Source organism: Leptopilina heterotoma, unplaced genomic scaffold (genome assembly GCF_015476425.1).
Source record: "Leptopilina heterotoma isolate Lh14 unplaced genomic scaffold, ASM1547642v1 Lhet_292, whole genome shotgun sequence".
NCBI lineage: Eukaryota > Metazoa > Arthropoda > Insecta > Hymenoptera > Figitidae > Leptopilina > Leptopilina heterotoma.
Window position 1 is genome coordinate 732512 of NW_025110997.1, and position 14794 is coordinate 747305.

The window sequence follows — 14794 nt, forward strand, 5'->3', positions numbered from 1 at the left end:
TAATACTGCTTTTATAATTATGATAATTTACATGATCTTTTTTGCATTATCTTCACTAATTTCTATTAGTACTTCATTACTTTTTTTAATCTTTAATTTTTGCATTAAGATAAAGAAAAAAAATCCCCGACTGCAGGGATACAGGCGTGTAAATAGGTTTGTCGTATTTTAGGCGCTCGATGCGAAAAAATGTAAAAATTTTCAATTATAAGAATAATTTTATAAAAACAAATATCAGAATATTAATAACAAAACAATAAAGTTCAATGGTAATTAATTATCCCAAAAACTTTGTTGCATTTAATAATTACGATTACTGGCAAAGAAATTTGTCACGTCAGAGAAATGTTTTACCGACATAGTGGGAAAAATCGATTTACACAGTCACAAGTTCGTGCTGCTTTCTAGCGGCTAGTAAAGCAACTACTAATTTAAAATAATAAAAATATCATTTACCATTTCATGATAAAAGAAATGTTTATTAATTAAAAATTAATTTTTTTATTGACTTTTATTTTTATTTAATTTGAATTTACTTTTTTATTAAAATTTATATTTTAATTTTAATTTATTTTTTCTATTAAAATCTATTCTTTCAATTTAAATTTGTTTTTTCTATTAAAATTTATTCTTTTAATTTAAATTTATTCCTTTTAAGTTGACTTTTTAAAAATTTTAATTGAAGTTTATTTTATTAATCAACAAAATGCAATTCTCCTTTTCACAAAATTAATAATAATTCTCTTAATTCATATCAGATAAAATCTCAAGAATCAAACTTCTAAAAATTGATCTTATCAACATTGACAATTTTCTTTGAAAATTAGAAATTTCGTAACGTTTTATATAACAGGAAATTAAAGCTCTAACCTTATTGTTTAGTAAGTAAAATTGTTTATTGAGTGGAAAATATAATTTCACACTTTTTCACACCACGCTTTATAATTTAGAAACGTTAGAAATTATTATCAGTAATAATTATTATAAATTATTATCAGTAAAGTTATTACAAATTATTATTTGTAAAATTATTACAATAAATTATTATTAGTAAAGTTATTAAAAATTATTATTAGTAAAGTTATTACAAATTATTACTTTTAAAATTATTACCAATTAGTATTAGCAATAATTATATTACTAATTTTGATTATTATCATCACCATCGTTATATAAAAGTACAAATATAATAAATTTTATAAATTATTTTCCCGAAAGTTATTCTTTTTCATATCAACGTGTATAAAAATCTACTCAACGAGTTCTTATGCAGGCGGATTTTTTCTGAGTCAGTGGATACTTTTTTCTTGCATTACCATACATTATACTTTGGAGTTTCTGAAGTAAAATAAAATTTTCTCGAACAATACGAGCCTGTCTTTCACGTTCCAGTTGCAATTTTTTTGCATCGAATAAAATGTGTGGCCGTTTTTTGGGAGGATTCATATTCACTGTTGGAGTTGCAAGCCGCACCTGTATAAAAAAAATACTTTATTAATTATAGCAACAAAATTATTATTTCACCTAAAGATAAATTTTATTTGAATGAAGTATAATTTATTTTTGTTCAGACCTCGGACTGAATTTAGAAATAAAAATAAATAGTATAAAAAGTGACAAACACATTTGATACTATTTTTTATTTATACCCAGAGAAATGGGTATATTTGTCTCAGGACCAACTATAGACTTTTTATTTGATTCGAATAAATTTTATTTGGTTTAAATAAAATTTTATTTGGCTCAAATATATTCGAGCCAAAGAAAATTTTATATTTAAACCAAATAAAATTTATTTGAAACAAATAAAAAGTCTAGTTGGTTCTGAGACAAATATACGTTTATTTAATTCAAATAAAATACATAAAATAAAAAAAAATATAAAAAAATAAAATATATAAAAAATTTTGTTTCATTTAACGTTTATTGAATTTAATGTTTCCTAAGATGCGTACAAGAAATTAAAATATATTCTACTTACCTTAATACGATGAAACTGATAAGCTTCCTCATATCCAACGGGAATAATTTCACGTTTAGAAAATTTTGTTGCACTAGTCGGCATCGTGTCAATATGAAATTCACTTTGATTAAATCTGCACTGTTTATTCGATGTACGCGCACTGTCCTGTTGTGTGTCTCTCTGGCAACCAGGAGAATCGATTTTACGTAAAAACTCGCATAAATAGACGGTCAAAAATATTCTAAACTTATAAGAATAAATTGATACATTTTTTTTAAATTTCTAATCCAATTTATTCTCAGTTATTTTATTTTAAATTTATATTTATACCAATTTATTTGAATTTGTTAATTCGAAATATTAACATCTTATTATAGAATAAGATTTCATTATTTTATTATTATTCTAACATAATTATAATTAATTACTTTAATTAAATATAATTTTAAACATTAAATTACAATATTATTATAATAATAATCCACAAAAAATTGTATTGCAAATAAAATACAAGAGTCTTATTGTAATACTAAATTGTCATAAATTAAGGTATTTTATTTTAATACGACAATTTTCTGAAAATAAGATCATAATTTAATAAAATAAAAAAATTCTCCAATTAAAAGTAATTTTTCACTTAATTCCTCTTTACATTTTTTTTTAAACAGAATTTTCTTTATTAGAAAACAGTTTTAATTTTCAGGTTTTTTTTCAGAAAATTATTCTCCAAAGAACAAATTTTAAGTTTTTTTTATAATTAAAATATTATTTCTAAGCTAAAAGAGAATTTATCTTTTTCAAGTAAACGATTACTTGACTATTCTTAAAAAAATATTTATTTGTATCAAAAAAATATTTATTTGTATCACAAAAATATTTATTTGTATCAAATAAATATTTATTTGTAAATAATAAATATTTATTTGTAGCAAAACAATTTTTATTTAAGTCAATTAAATGAAATTTGCTTGAAATACTAAAATTATTCGATCAAAGCAATTTATTTGATTTAAATAAAAATTATTTAATTCAAGCAAATATTATTTATTTGATAATATTAACAGGTGAATACTTAGCTATTCTATTTATTATTTATGTATTTATTTATTATTAGAATCAAATAAAAAATTTTAATGTATTTATAATCCAATTTTTTATAATAAATTATAACACTATTTTCCTTCAAGATTACTCTTTAAATAAACTATTAATTTTATTCTTAACAATTTAACTATTTCTATACCAACGCATTAAATAATTTTTTAACGTAAAAAATAATCTAAAAGTTTAGGCAAAAATTGCCAAAAATTATATAAAAATTCCGCGAACTTCAGCGAACAGATGCAATTAAAAAAAAAAAAAAGACTTAAAGTAACGGAAATTTTTGAGTAACTATAAATATTAATTCGCATTCAATTTTTAAAAATCCAAAATGGCGTAACCAAGATGGCGTATAAAATAAGAAAAAATTTATTTAGCTTCCCAAAAGAAGTGAAAATAAATTTTCATAAAAATCACAAGTTTTTAAGAGTTAAAAGGTGGTTGATCGTATGAATTTAATTTTGACTAAGTAATTAAATTGGCTTATTTAATGTCTAATTAAAACGATTAATTTTTATTAAAATCTTTTTTTAATAAAAAAAATTTTTATTAATTTTTTTTGCTGCAGCCATAGTAAAAAATAACTAAACGGAATAAAAATTTTACCTGGAACAGCGATAAATTTCTCTAGAATATCAAAAGTATTAATTGAAGCAATTCCAAATTTGGCGATAATATAGTGAAATTTGTAGTTATGTAAAAATTTTTTTCCGTGTAATTGTTAGTAAAATTTGAGCTAATTATTTTATGCAGCAATTAGTAAAAAAATAACTAATTGTTAATAGAAAATAACGAATTATTAGTAGAAAATAACTAATTGTTGGTAAAAAAAATAGTCAAATGTGACTAATTATTAGTAGAAAATAACTAATTATTATTAGTAGAAATAACTAATTGTTGGTAAAAAAAATAGTCAAATGTGACTAATTATTAGTAGAAAATAACTAATTCAGACAAGACGCTTGTCAGAATAAAAAGCACCAATTTAAAAAATTAAATTCTTCAAAATAGAATCTAATTCCTAATTCCTTCGTCCTAATTAAATAGAATTTTTTTACAACAATGTCAACAAAAAGAAACTAAGGTAAAGGATTACAAAGCACACAAATGCATATATTCTCATATACACGGATTTATGTACGCATGTGAAGTGGATTTCCACCACCGTTCGTGTGTCAAGCACACGAAAGAGAATGTATCCATGGGATTGGAGTTTTCTCTGGACCAATAGCGTTTTGCACGAGGCGGAGAATGTCACCCCTGAAAGCGTGTTACGACGTCCTCTTCAAAAAAAAAGAAAAAGAAAAAAAAGAGACAGAAAGAAAAAAAAAGTAAAAGAAAAAACGTCCCCTAAATAGACTCTTTCAATAGATTCATCAAAATGAAAACGTAAATAATACATATTCTCTCCCTAAAAGTGTAATGAATACGTGACATGTTTCATTGTACCCTATGTACATTCATTCACGAGCAGAAGGAAAAAATGAAAATCTATATAAAATAAAAGGAGAAAAAATTGTCTACGACAAGTACGCTATGCACTAAATAATAATTGAAAACAGAAAATTGCTAGTCTGGAGTTAAAATTATCTCACTTTGAAAGGACTAAACTAAAAAATTGTTTAAATTGTTTAAATTGTTCTTGAATTATTATTGAAAACAAATTGCATTTGAATCAAATACTCTCTAAATTCGAATTAGTAAAAATGTTTTTAACTTTTGTCGCAAAAATTACTCCCTAAATCTGAATCAATTAAAATTTTACGATTCAAAAATTCTCATGGTTCGCAAATGAACGAAATTTTTTGACAAAATATATTTTCAAAAATTACTGATTGCTATAAAAAGCAATGAAAAAATTAAACCTTTAAAATCTTTATAATTTATTATTTATACGTAACGCAAATATTATTCGAAGAAAAAATAAATAAGTTTCGTTCGCGTTTCAACATTATTCAGAACTTATACACCCAGAGAAAAATTTTATTTAAGTTAAATATAATTTATTTGAGTTAAATAAAAGAATATTTGTCTCAGAGCCAACTAGACTTTTATTTTTTGTAAATAAATTTTATTTGGTTTGAATACAATTTTATTTGCTTTAAATAAAATTTTATTTAGTTCAAATACAATTTAATTTGTGTTAAATTAAATTTTATTTGGTTGAAGTAAAAGTTTTATTTACATCGAATAAAATTATTATTTAAAACAAATAAATAATTTAGTAGGCTCTGAAAGACTGAAACAAATATATTTTTATTTAACTTTAATAAATTATATTTGGTTTAAATAAGAATTTTCTTTGTGTGCATATTTGTCTCAGTGCCTACTAAATTATTTACTTGTTTTGAGTAAAAATTTTATTCAACATAAATAAAAATTGTATTTAAACCAAATAAAATTTATTTGAAAGTGAAACAAAAATTAAAAAAGTCTAGTTGGCTTCAGTCAAATATATCTTTTTTCTGGGTGTACAAGAAAAAAAATCTTAATTCATTTTCAAGTTTAGTATTAGGTTTCACTCAAGTAAATATTTCTCTGGGTGTAAAATTAACAACAATATGAAATTTATTTGATTTAAATAAATTTAATTATTTGTCTATTTATTTATTTCGCCTTCAAATTAAATTTTTATTACTATAATTTTTGCGTCACTATCAAACAAGTTAATTATAAAGTTTCTAATTGTAAAACTTGAGTATTATAATTTTTATTGTATTTATTAATCTATGAAAATATTTTTAATTAAAAATATTTCGTTTATTTGAACGTTCAAAACTTTTTGTTCATAATTAAAAGATATATATTCGACTCAGAGGTAATTTTTACTTGAACCAAGTAAAATTTATTTGAAACAAATTTTACTTGGTTCAAGTAAAAATTTTATTTGTCCGGAATAAAATTTCCATTTAAACCAAATAAATAAAAATTAGTAGGCCCTTGGACAAATAAAATTTTTCTATAACGTCTGGACCTTTTGCTTTTAAAGCAAAAACCAAAAAAAGGAATCCAGTATACCTTTAACAGAACTTTAAAATCACAGTTACACACTGCAAACAGTGACTTTTGGAGAGAGAAAAAGGGTTATAAAATTTCAGCAACAAGAAATCTCGTGTAAATTATAAAAGTAAAAGTCTATCTTCACCAATCTCTTAAATCATTTCTATAGAATATTCTCGACAAACCTGGAGAGTGCCGGTAAATTTAACTTTAGCGAAAACATAGTCTAATCTCACAAGAATGGACACAGTCATAAAACAGATAATAAACTCAACTTTAAGGTTGTGAATCCTCACGAAAAGTCGGAGGCCATGCGACTAGAGGACCTGACAAAGTCCCTTCTGGTCGAAATTATTGCTTCGCTGATGATTTATTGACAATATTCTCTGTGTTTGTGGGTAAAATTTTTCCTTAAAAATTTTTTTCTCTCATATACGCATATACTGCACAAAAAGTATACAATTTCAGAAATATTTCCTATGTCAGGCAACAGGCTAAGAGACTTTATACTTTTTTTTTATTTTTCCATTTTTATGCGCGACGATAAGTGCAGAAGAAAACTTTTTTCAAAATATTAAAAGAAAATGTTTTCAAAATATTAATTGAAAATATTTTCAAAATGTTATTCATTGAAAATATTTTCAAACTATAATTCATTAATGAATTATATAATATATAATAATATAATATTTTACTAAAACTCAATTTACCCGTCGTCACCGCAGTTCTCTAAATGTACATACATATACACCAGTTTTTCTAAGAATTTCAAATTGAGACAAAAAACGAATCAAAATGTTGTTTCGCAACACTTTTGATCCGTTTTTTGTCTCAATTTGATATCCTTAGAAAAACTTCATAATATTTCCAAACTAAAACTATCAAATTGATACCAAAGTGGATCGAATTGATACCAAAAATTGTGATCAATTTATGATTAAATCCACATTTTTGGTATCAATTCGTTGCAATTTGATACTTTTAAGTTAACAGTTCTAATATTAGAAGAATTACAAGAAAAGAAATAAATACTTATTGATTGTATAATGTATCAAATTTTCCAAACTTGATGATTAAGTTCTTTGTGAAATTGAGTATAAAGTTGATAGAATAAGCGCGGCATCGCGTCTCGAAAAAAAAGGTAGTAAGAGATAAATGGGGATTCGGTTGGTAACGCGTAACGTGCAATATAAGGGTCGTCGATCTTAATCGTGTAGAGATCCTTAACAATGATCCTCTCAAATGGATGAGCTGTGGGCCACTCCAGAGAGCCGATGAAGGTCTTCCCAAAGGGGATTCACGGCAGAGATGTTTTATACTTGTATCTCATATGAGACATATAAACATATACATATATCTATATATAAGAGGGGTCTGATGTGACACGAGCTTTTCATCCCCATCTGGAAATATTTTGACCAATCGGCGAAACATACTTTCATCTTATACTTAACTCTCTGCATTTTATAGTCGCATTCTTATACACTTAGGAATAAAGTTTATTTCACTGAAAATTATTTAATTAACCCACTTTTAATTTGTTACGTTAAAATAGTTTTGCTGATTCTAATAAAATTTTTATCTTAATAATTAGAATTCATTTGATTACACTGTTATAAGTATTAAATTGCAACAAATTGATACCAAAAATGTAGATAAAAAATTAGGGAGTAAAGAAGTTTGATAAGATGTTTTATTTCATTTAAATAACTTTTTTTCTTTTTATAGAACAAGTAAAAAACATTTCAATAAAAACTTTGGTTGCACGCACAAAAATCAAAATCTGAAACCGTTTACATCTTAAAATCAAAATGATTGAAAAGTATATACATTTCTTAAATTCAAAACTATAAATTGAGTTTTTTTTTATTTTTTAAAAATAAATTTTACTTTAAGTTCACTTTTGACTGAAACCGTTCGGATTATGACTTTTTCTAAAACTAAAACTTTAGTCAAAAATTGTCATAATCCGAACGGTTTTAGTCAAAAGTAAACTTAAAGTAAAATTTATTTTTTACAATGTGAATTAAACAAACGATTCCAAAATAAACCAATAGTTTTAGTTATGCTTCAAAATTTTGTTTCTAAAGTTTTTGTTAAGGATAAATTGAGATAAATTGATAAATTATAAAAGAGACCATTAAATACATAAAAATAACTCATTGCAACAATTTGATACACTTTTTGGTATCTTAATTTGAAATCTTCAAAAAATTGTGTCTCCTGATGGAAAAATTATTTTTCTCGACTTTTATCTGTATATCCGAAAAAAATTATTGGTACTATATACCGCAATCATGGGAATGACAAACAAAATTTAGCTAAACAGCTAAATTAATAAATAATAAATGGTTATTATTTTGATGGCAATTATTATTAGCTAGAACAGCTAATAAATTGTTTTCACAGCTAACGTATGTTTGGTATTAAGAGCTAAATATTAGCCACCAGCCTAATTTCATACTAAAATTGTTTTTAATAAAAGAAAAAACTCACCAATTCGTATAAAATATTTTCCAAATTCTCAAGATGACTTACCTGAAACAAAAAAATAAATAAACGTTAAAAGAATTACAATAAACTCCCTAAAGAATTAGTAAAAATTTAGTCACTGCATGAAGTAAATAATTATTATAATAGACAAAACTTAATTATTATTTATTATGCAATTTTAATTATTATTTCCTTGATAACTTCATCTATTTTTATACAATTTCTTTTGTAATAATAGAAAATTTATTTTTCTCTGATATGCAGAGTCTATTATAATCTGAATTAGTAACAATTTTGACTGTTTTTAGCAAAAAATGTGTAATTGGTAGTAAAAAAAACTCTTGTTTTAGTTATTACTCTCTAAATTTGAATTAGTAAATTTCACTAATAAATTAGTAAACATTTTTACTAATTCAGATTTAGAGAGTAGTTCAAGTTCACTAATTACGGAAAAGTAGTGTTACTAAATGAATTAGCAATTCTTTAATACCATTGTTATTTTTGCATTTAGAATCAATGAAAATTGTTACTAATTCACTTAATGAATGAATGAATTAGTCAAAATTAATTCCTAAACTAATAATTTTAAAGTAATAAAAGATACCAATAGAAATTGATGCCTACACGGAGAGAGAATATATATTAAATTTTGTAAAAATATTTTCAAATTGGGGAAAAAGTGCGACAAAGCGAAATTTTGATATAAAAAATACTAAACTTTAAAAAAAGTTTTGTGAAATTTATTAAAGTTATATTAGAATTTAATTAATATTCTTGATATTTGATATAATTATACTAAATTTCACATATGTTTTTTTAAAGTTTAGTATTTTTTATATCAAAAATTTCGCTTTGTCGCACTTTTTCCCCAATTTGAAAATATTTTTACAAAATTTAATATATATTCTCTCTCCGTGTACAAATATTTATTGGTATTAATTTTATTTATTATTTTATTATTTATTTACTTATATTTAATACCACACGGAGAAAAATTTTCAGTTAAAATTACTATTAAAAATAGAAGCTGAAACTATTTCACATAGTATTTTCGTGACACATCGAGTTAATCGTAAAGTGTAATATTTTATTAAGTATTTTGTACTATGGTATCAAAGTATTTGATATTATTAATTATATTAGTTCCAACTATGTAAATATTTTTTGGAACTTGGTTAAATAGTAAAGGTAACTTTTCCGCCAAGAAAATATAACAATTCCAAATACTTGAACCTACTATGAGAGAAAGGCTAGCGCGCTATGCATCATGGTAAACTCCACTATGAGAGAAAGACTAGCGCGCTATGCCTCATGGTAATCTCCACTATTTTAAATGAATGACTGCGCGATGAACCACATGGTAAACTCCACTATTTTAATAGTGCACGACGCTAGTGCTAAATGACTTTGAACATAATGTAAAATTGTCTTCAGACAATTCAGTCGAATTTCACTGAAAATCCGTTAAAAATAACTGAAATTTCAGTCATTTTCTACTGATTCGACAATTAAAAAACTACTGAAAATTTATGTCACACATATTGAAAATTTCAGATATTTTTTAATTGGCCAATCAGTGAAAAATGACTGAAATTTCAATCATTTTTAACTGATCTTCAGTGAAATTTCACTGATTCAAATCGCGAGAATAGAGTCACTGATTCTCAGTCAAATTTCACTAATTCATGGAAATTTTAACTATTTTAAATAAGGATTGTAATTTTGTGGAATAACTGAAATTGCTAGAAACAAAAGTTTTAATAAATTAAAAGTAAAATTTTTAATTTAAATCATCAATAATAATTTTTATTAATCTAAAATAAATATATATACAGCAAAAGTTTAAAATAATGAATACACTTAATTATAATGGTTTCAATTTGTAGTCTTGCGCTTATAATTACACAATTTCAAATTGCTCATTTTTTTACGAAAAAACTGACGTCATCTTAAAAATTAAATTCACTTTTTAGCAATGTATTCAATGTTTTCAAATGACTAACTGTACCATTTATAAACTTTTTCCAAACTAAACTGCTGCACCTTGGTTAGTTTTTCGCTTTTCGTTTGTTGATCCGTACTTCATCTGTATTGGTGTGATCATGGTAGACAAAAGGTGTAAAAGCACTGCATCTTGAGCGTCTGTAAAATTAAATAAAGTCAGCATTTATTAAATAAAATATATATAGAATATTCAAATATCCTGTATACAGACATACTAATAGTTCCAAGTTACATGTTCAGAAAGCAGTGTTAATTTGTGTAACTTTAATTAATTAATTAAATATTAACTAATTTAATAGTACTATAATTTTTAAATATTTACCTTAAATTCGATAGCGCCTTTAGTATTTCAGGACATTTTTGGCGTCATGACGCCAACATTCAACACTATACTATATATATGTTCATGTATAAATCAAAAAGTACTTAAAATAACGATTTTTTCGCGAAAAGTTTAATCACTCAAACAAACATTTATTTCACTTTTTAATTTTTTATGCATGTTTTATTAAATTTAAATAATAAAAATTTTAATTTAAAATAATTTTACGAATAACGTCTTTAAGTTTAGAGTTTTCAGAGACGACTGAATGTATACAGTACACGTTGGTATACAGAAAGTCTATTTTTAGAACTAAAAACGATGCTGATGGCCATTTCTATTACAAAAAAAATGTACTGTGTTGTGAACACATGTAATTTCACAGTGTAAAATGGTAATGTCCACCATGTAAAAAAAGAATTTCAGTTATTCATTGAATCAGTGCGTTAACTTGGTTTAGTAGGTCTTAGACCCATGCGCTATGAGTGGACCGTACTATTTCACATAGTAAAAGATCTTTTACTATGTGAAATAGTACGGTCCACTCATAGCGCAAGGGTCTTGCAGCTATTATATTCAGACGTTAAGGGGCAATTTTTCTCCTTGATTTCTTTACTATGTGAAATAGTATAAACTCCTACAACAAGTAGAACTTACTGCTATTATAAATACACATTTTTAGTTATTTCTAATGGCATAAAATAATATGCATTAATGTTATAAAACACTTTTTAATGGAGAGTTTTCGTTATGTAAGATACTATTTTGACTGACTAGCATCATAATTGCCGTATTGTAAATAATATTTTCTCCTTTTCTTAAATTGTATTTGGTGTATTTAAAATAATATTCCATACTTTGTATACTTTAGTAAAAGATACTTTAAAGCATTAACTGAAATAACTACACACTTTGCAAAACATCTAACGCGTCATAGTTAAAAAAACTATGTAAAATAATTCAAGATACCATTTTTAAAAAATGGTAATTTCTACTATGTACAAATAGCACTATTAATCATGAAATAGTACTTAATATTAGAACTGGTAGTTTTTTTAATTATATCTCATAATGATTCGATATTTTACTATGTGAAATAGCGTTTTTAACTTGGTTTTCAAAAACCATTTCTCTGCGTGCAATATTATCAAAATTTAATCTAAATAGTATTAATTTGATCCAATTTGGTATCAATTTTATACAAATAAAACAGTGAAGTAAAATATTACTAATTTTGATAGTTTTCAATTTTTTTCCAAAGTTTTGGTGAAAAATTAGCAAGATTCATATATTTGACTATGAGCTTACTAAATTATTTATTTGTTTTAAATAAATTTGAATAGGATCACCAAAATTTGATTTTGGTTAACCAAGTTTTATTTGGTTTAGAAAAACATTTTATTTGTCTACACTTTAAATTTGAAGTAGTAAAAATGTTTACTAATTTGAATTAGTGACTGACTTGCTTTTGAATTAGTAAATCTTACTTATAAATAATGATTGCTACTACTTTATTAGTAAAATGATTTTTTGTTTTGAATTAGTAAATTTTACTAACAAAGTAGTAGAAATTACTATTTATTAGTATAATTCACTAACAATGTAGTAGAAATTACTATTTATTAGTATAATTTACTAATTCAAAACCGAAAAGTTAATTAATAAAAATTAATAAAAAATGTTTACTATTTCAAACATTTTAAAAGTGGTTTTTTTTATTAAAACTCGATAAAACAGTTTCACTAATTCATTTAGTAAATTAAATGACTGACAATTAGTGAAATTCTGCTAAAAAGTTAATAAATATTTACAAACAATTAGTCACTGATCAAAATCGGAAAAATCGTCAATGAAGATAACTTTATCAATATTACTGAAATTTTACCTCTTTTTAGAAGAATTTTACTAATTAAAATTTAGCACTTTGGTTTAACTCACAGAAAAAATTAATTTGATATAATATGGATAACTAATTTTTAGTTACTCTCCAAATTTGAATCAGTTAAAAATCATATATAGTTTTAACTGCGACAATCAGTGATTGACTTTATGCTTCTGAATCAGTTAGAATAATAACTATAGTTTTCAGTGAAACAATAACTGATTTTCAATAAAACATAACTGAAAAATTAGTTAAGGGGACCCGCACCCGAAATTTCAACTATAACAGAATATAATTGAAAAAATGTTGTATTTTTTTCTGACACTATTTTGATTCAGAAATAAGGTGAAAAAATAAAAAAAAAATTTCATGATTTTTTCGGAAATTAACAAATTTAAAAAAAAAATTTTTTTTTTGAACTTTTGACAAAATTAAAATTTCACAAAATCCATGCCCTTAAATATAAAATGGAGTGTAAGAAACTCATTAAAACAAAAACCATGAAAAAATAATAAAATTTGTGAAAGAAGAAGCATTTTTTATAAGTTTATGGTATACCATAAACCATAAATTTACAAAAAATTAAAATTAAAATTTCACAAAATCCATGCCCTTAATTATTATTTTTATTATTTTCACATGTAAACGGGCTACAAAGAAAAAAATGCCCTTTTGTACAAAGTACTCATAATTAAATTAATATATACAAAAAAAAAAATATATTTTGACACTTAATTAGTTTCAGAAAGTAATACACGCAGTTGAGTGGAAAAACTTCTAATTGAGTGTGAAAAAAAATCAATTCTATTAGAGAGAGAATTAGCTTCTTTAAACAATCTAATATATAAACAATTGTCAGCAAAAACAGTACTGGTAGTATTGACAAGAAACACTCCATTATAAAATGGAGTGTAAGAAACTCATTAAAACAAAAACCATGAAAAAATAATAAAATTTGTGAAAGAAGAAGCATTTTTTATAAGTTTATGGTATACCATAAACCATAAATTTACAAAAAATTAAAATTAAAATTTCACAAAATCCATGCCCTTAATTATAAAATGGAGTGTAAGAAACTCATTAAAACAAAAACCATGAAAAAATAATAAAATTTGTGAAAGAAGAAGCATTTTTTATAAGTTTATGGTAATATTATAAACCATAAATTTACAAAAAAATGCTTCTTCTTTCACAAATTTTATTATTTTTTAATGGTTTTTGTTTAAATGAGTTTCTTACACTTCATTTTATAATTAAGGGCTTGGATTTTGTGAAATTTTAATTTTGTCAAAAGTTACAAAAAAAAATTTTTTTTTAAATTTTTAAATTTCCGAAAAAATCATGAAAATGTTTTTTGTTTTTTGCACCTTATTTCTGAATCAAAATAGTGTCAGGAAAAAAATATAAAAAATTTTTCCAATTATATTCTATTATAGTTGAAATGTCGGGTCCGGGTCCCCTTAAACTTGAGTAATTGAATTAGTTAAAAAAATCTACTGATAAATTATTTATAACTACCAATCAGTTACTTTTAACTAAATGTCAGTAGAAAAATTACTATATAATTAGGGACAGACGTTTTGCTTCTAAATCATCAACTTTCAAAAATTATCGCCACCAACTTTTCAATTCCGAAAAAACCAAAGATCGAAAGAAGAAAACAAAAAAAGTCATAAATTTTTACAAAATTCATTAAGTAAAAACCCAAAAAAAATAATCAAAAACCCAAAATAACCAACTTTTTCAAACAACCCCCAAAAAATCATTTCCACCCTTCCAAAGTTCTTCAAAAAAAATTATTTTTTCGCATCTAATTATTTGTAATAAACAAAAATTATGGATTAGGAATTAGTGACAGAATTTTTGTTTAAATAAATCATCAACTCTCGAAAATTATCGCCAACAACTTTTCCATTCCGAAAAAACAAATCGAAAGAAGAAAATAATAAAAGTCATAAATTTTTACAAAATTTATTAAGTAAAAACCCAAAAATGACCCCAAAAAAAATAATCAAAAACCCAAAATATC

The 14794-nt window shown here is 23.9% G+C and overlaps 2 protein-coding genes across 2 annotated transcripts in view; both read right to left on the reverse strand.

Annotated features, from left to right (window-relative positions):
• The window catches only part of LOC122504343 (ATP-binding cassette sub-family G member 1-like), a 125001-nt gene that overhangs the window by 11963 nt on the left and 98244 nt on the right, over positions 1 to 14794 (reverse strand). The window lies entirely within an intron of this gene.
• On the reverse strand, positions 1162 to 2128 carry LOC122504348 (uncharacterized protein CFAP97D2-like). The gene is made up of 2 exons (XM_043615420.1): positions 1982 to 2128; positions 1162 to 1473 (listed from the first exon to the last, which is right to left on the reverse strand). The coding sequence occupies exons 1-2, from the start codon at positions 2063 to 2065 to the stop codon at positions 1255 to 1257; spliced, it is 303 nt and encodes a 100-aa protein (XP_043471355.1). The 5' UTR covers positions 2066 to 2128; the 3' UTR covers positions 1162 to 1254.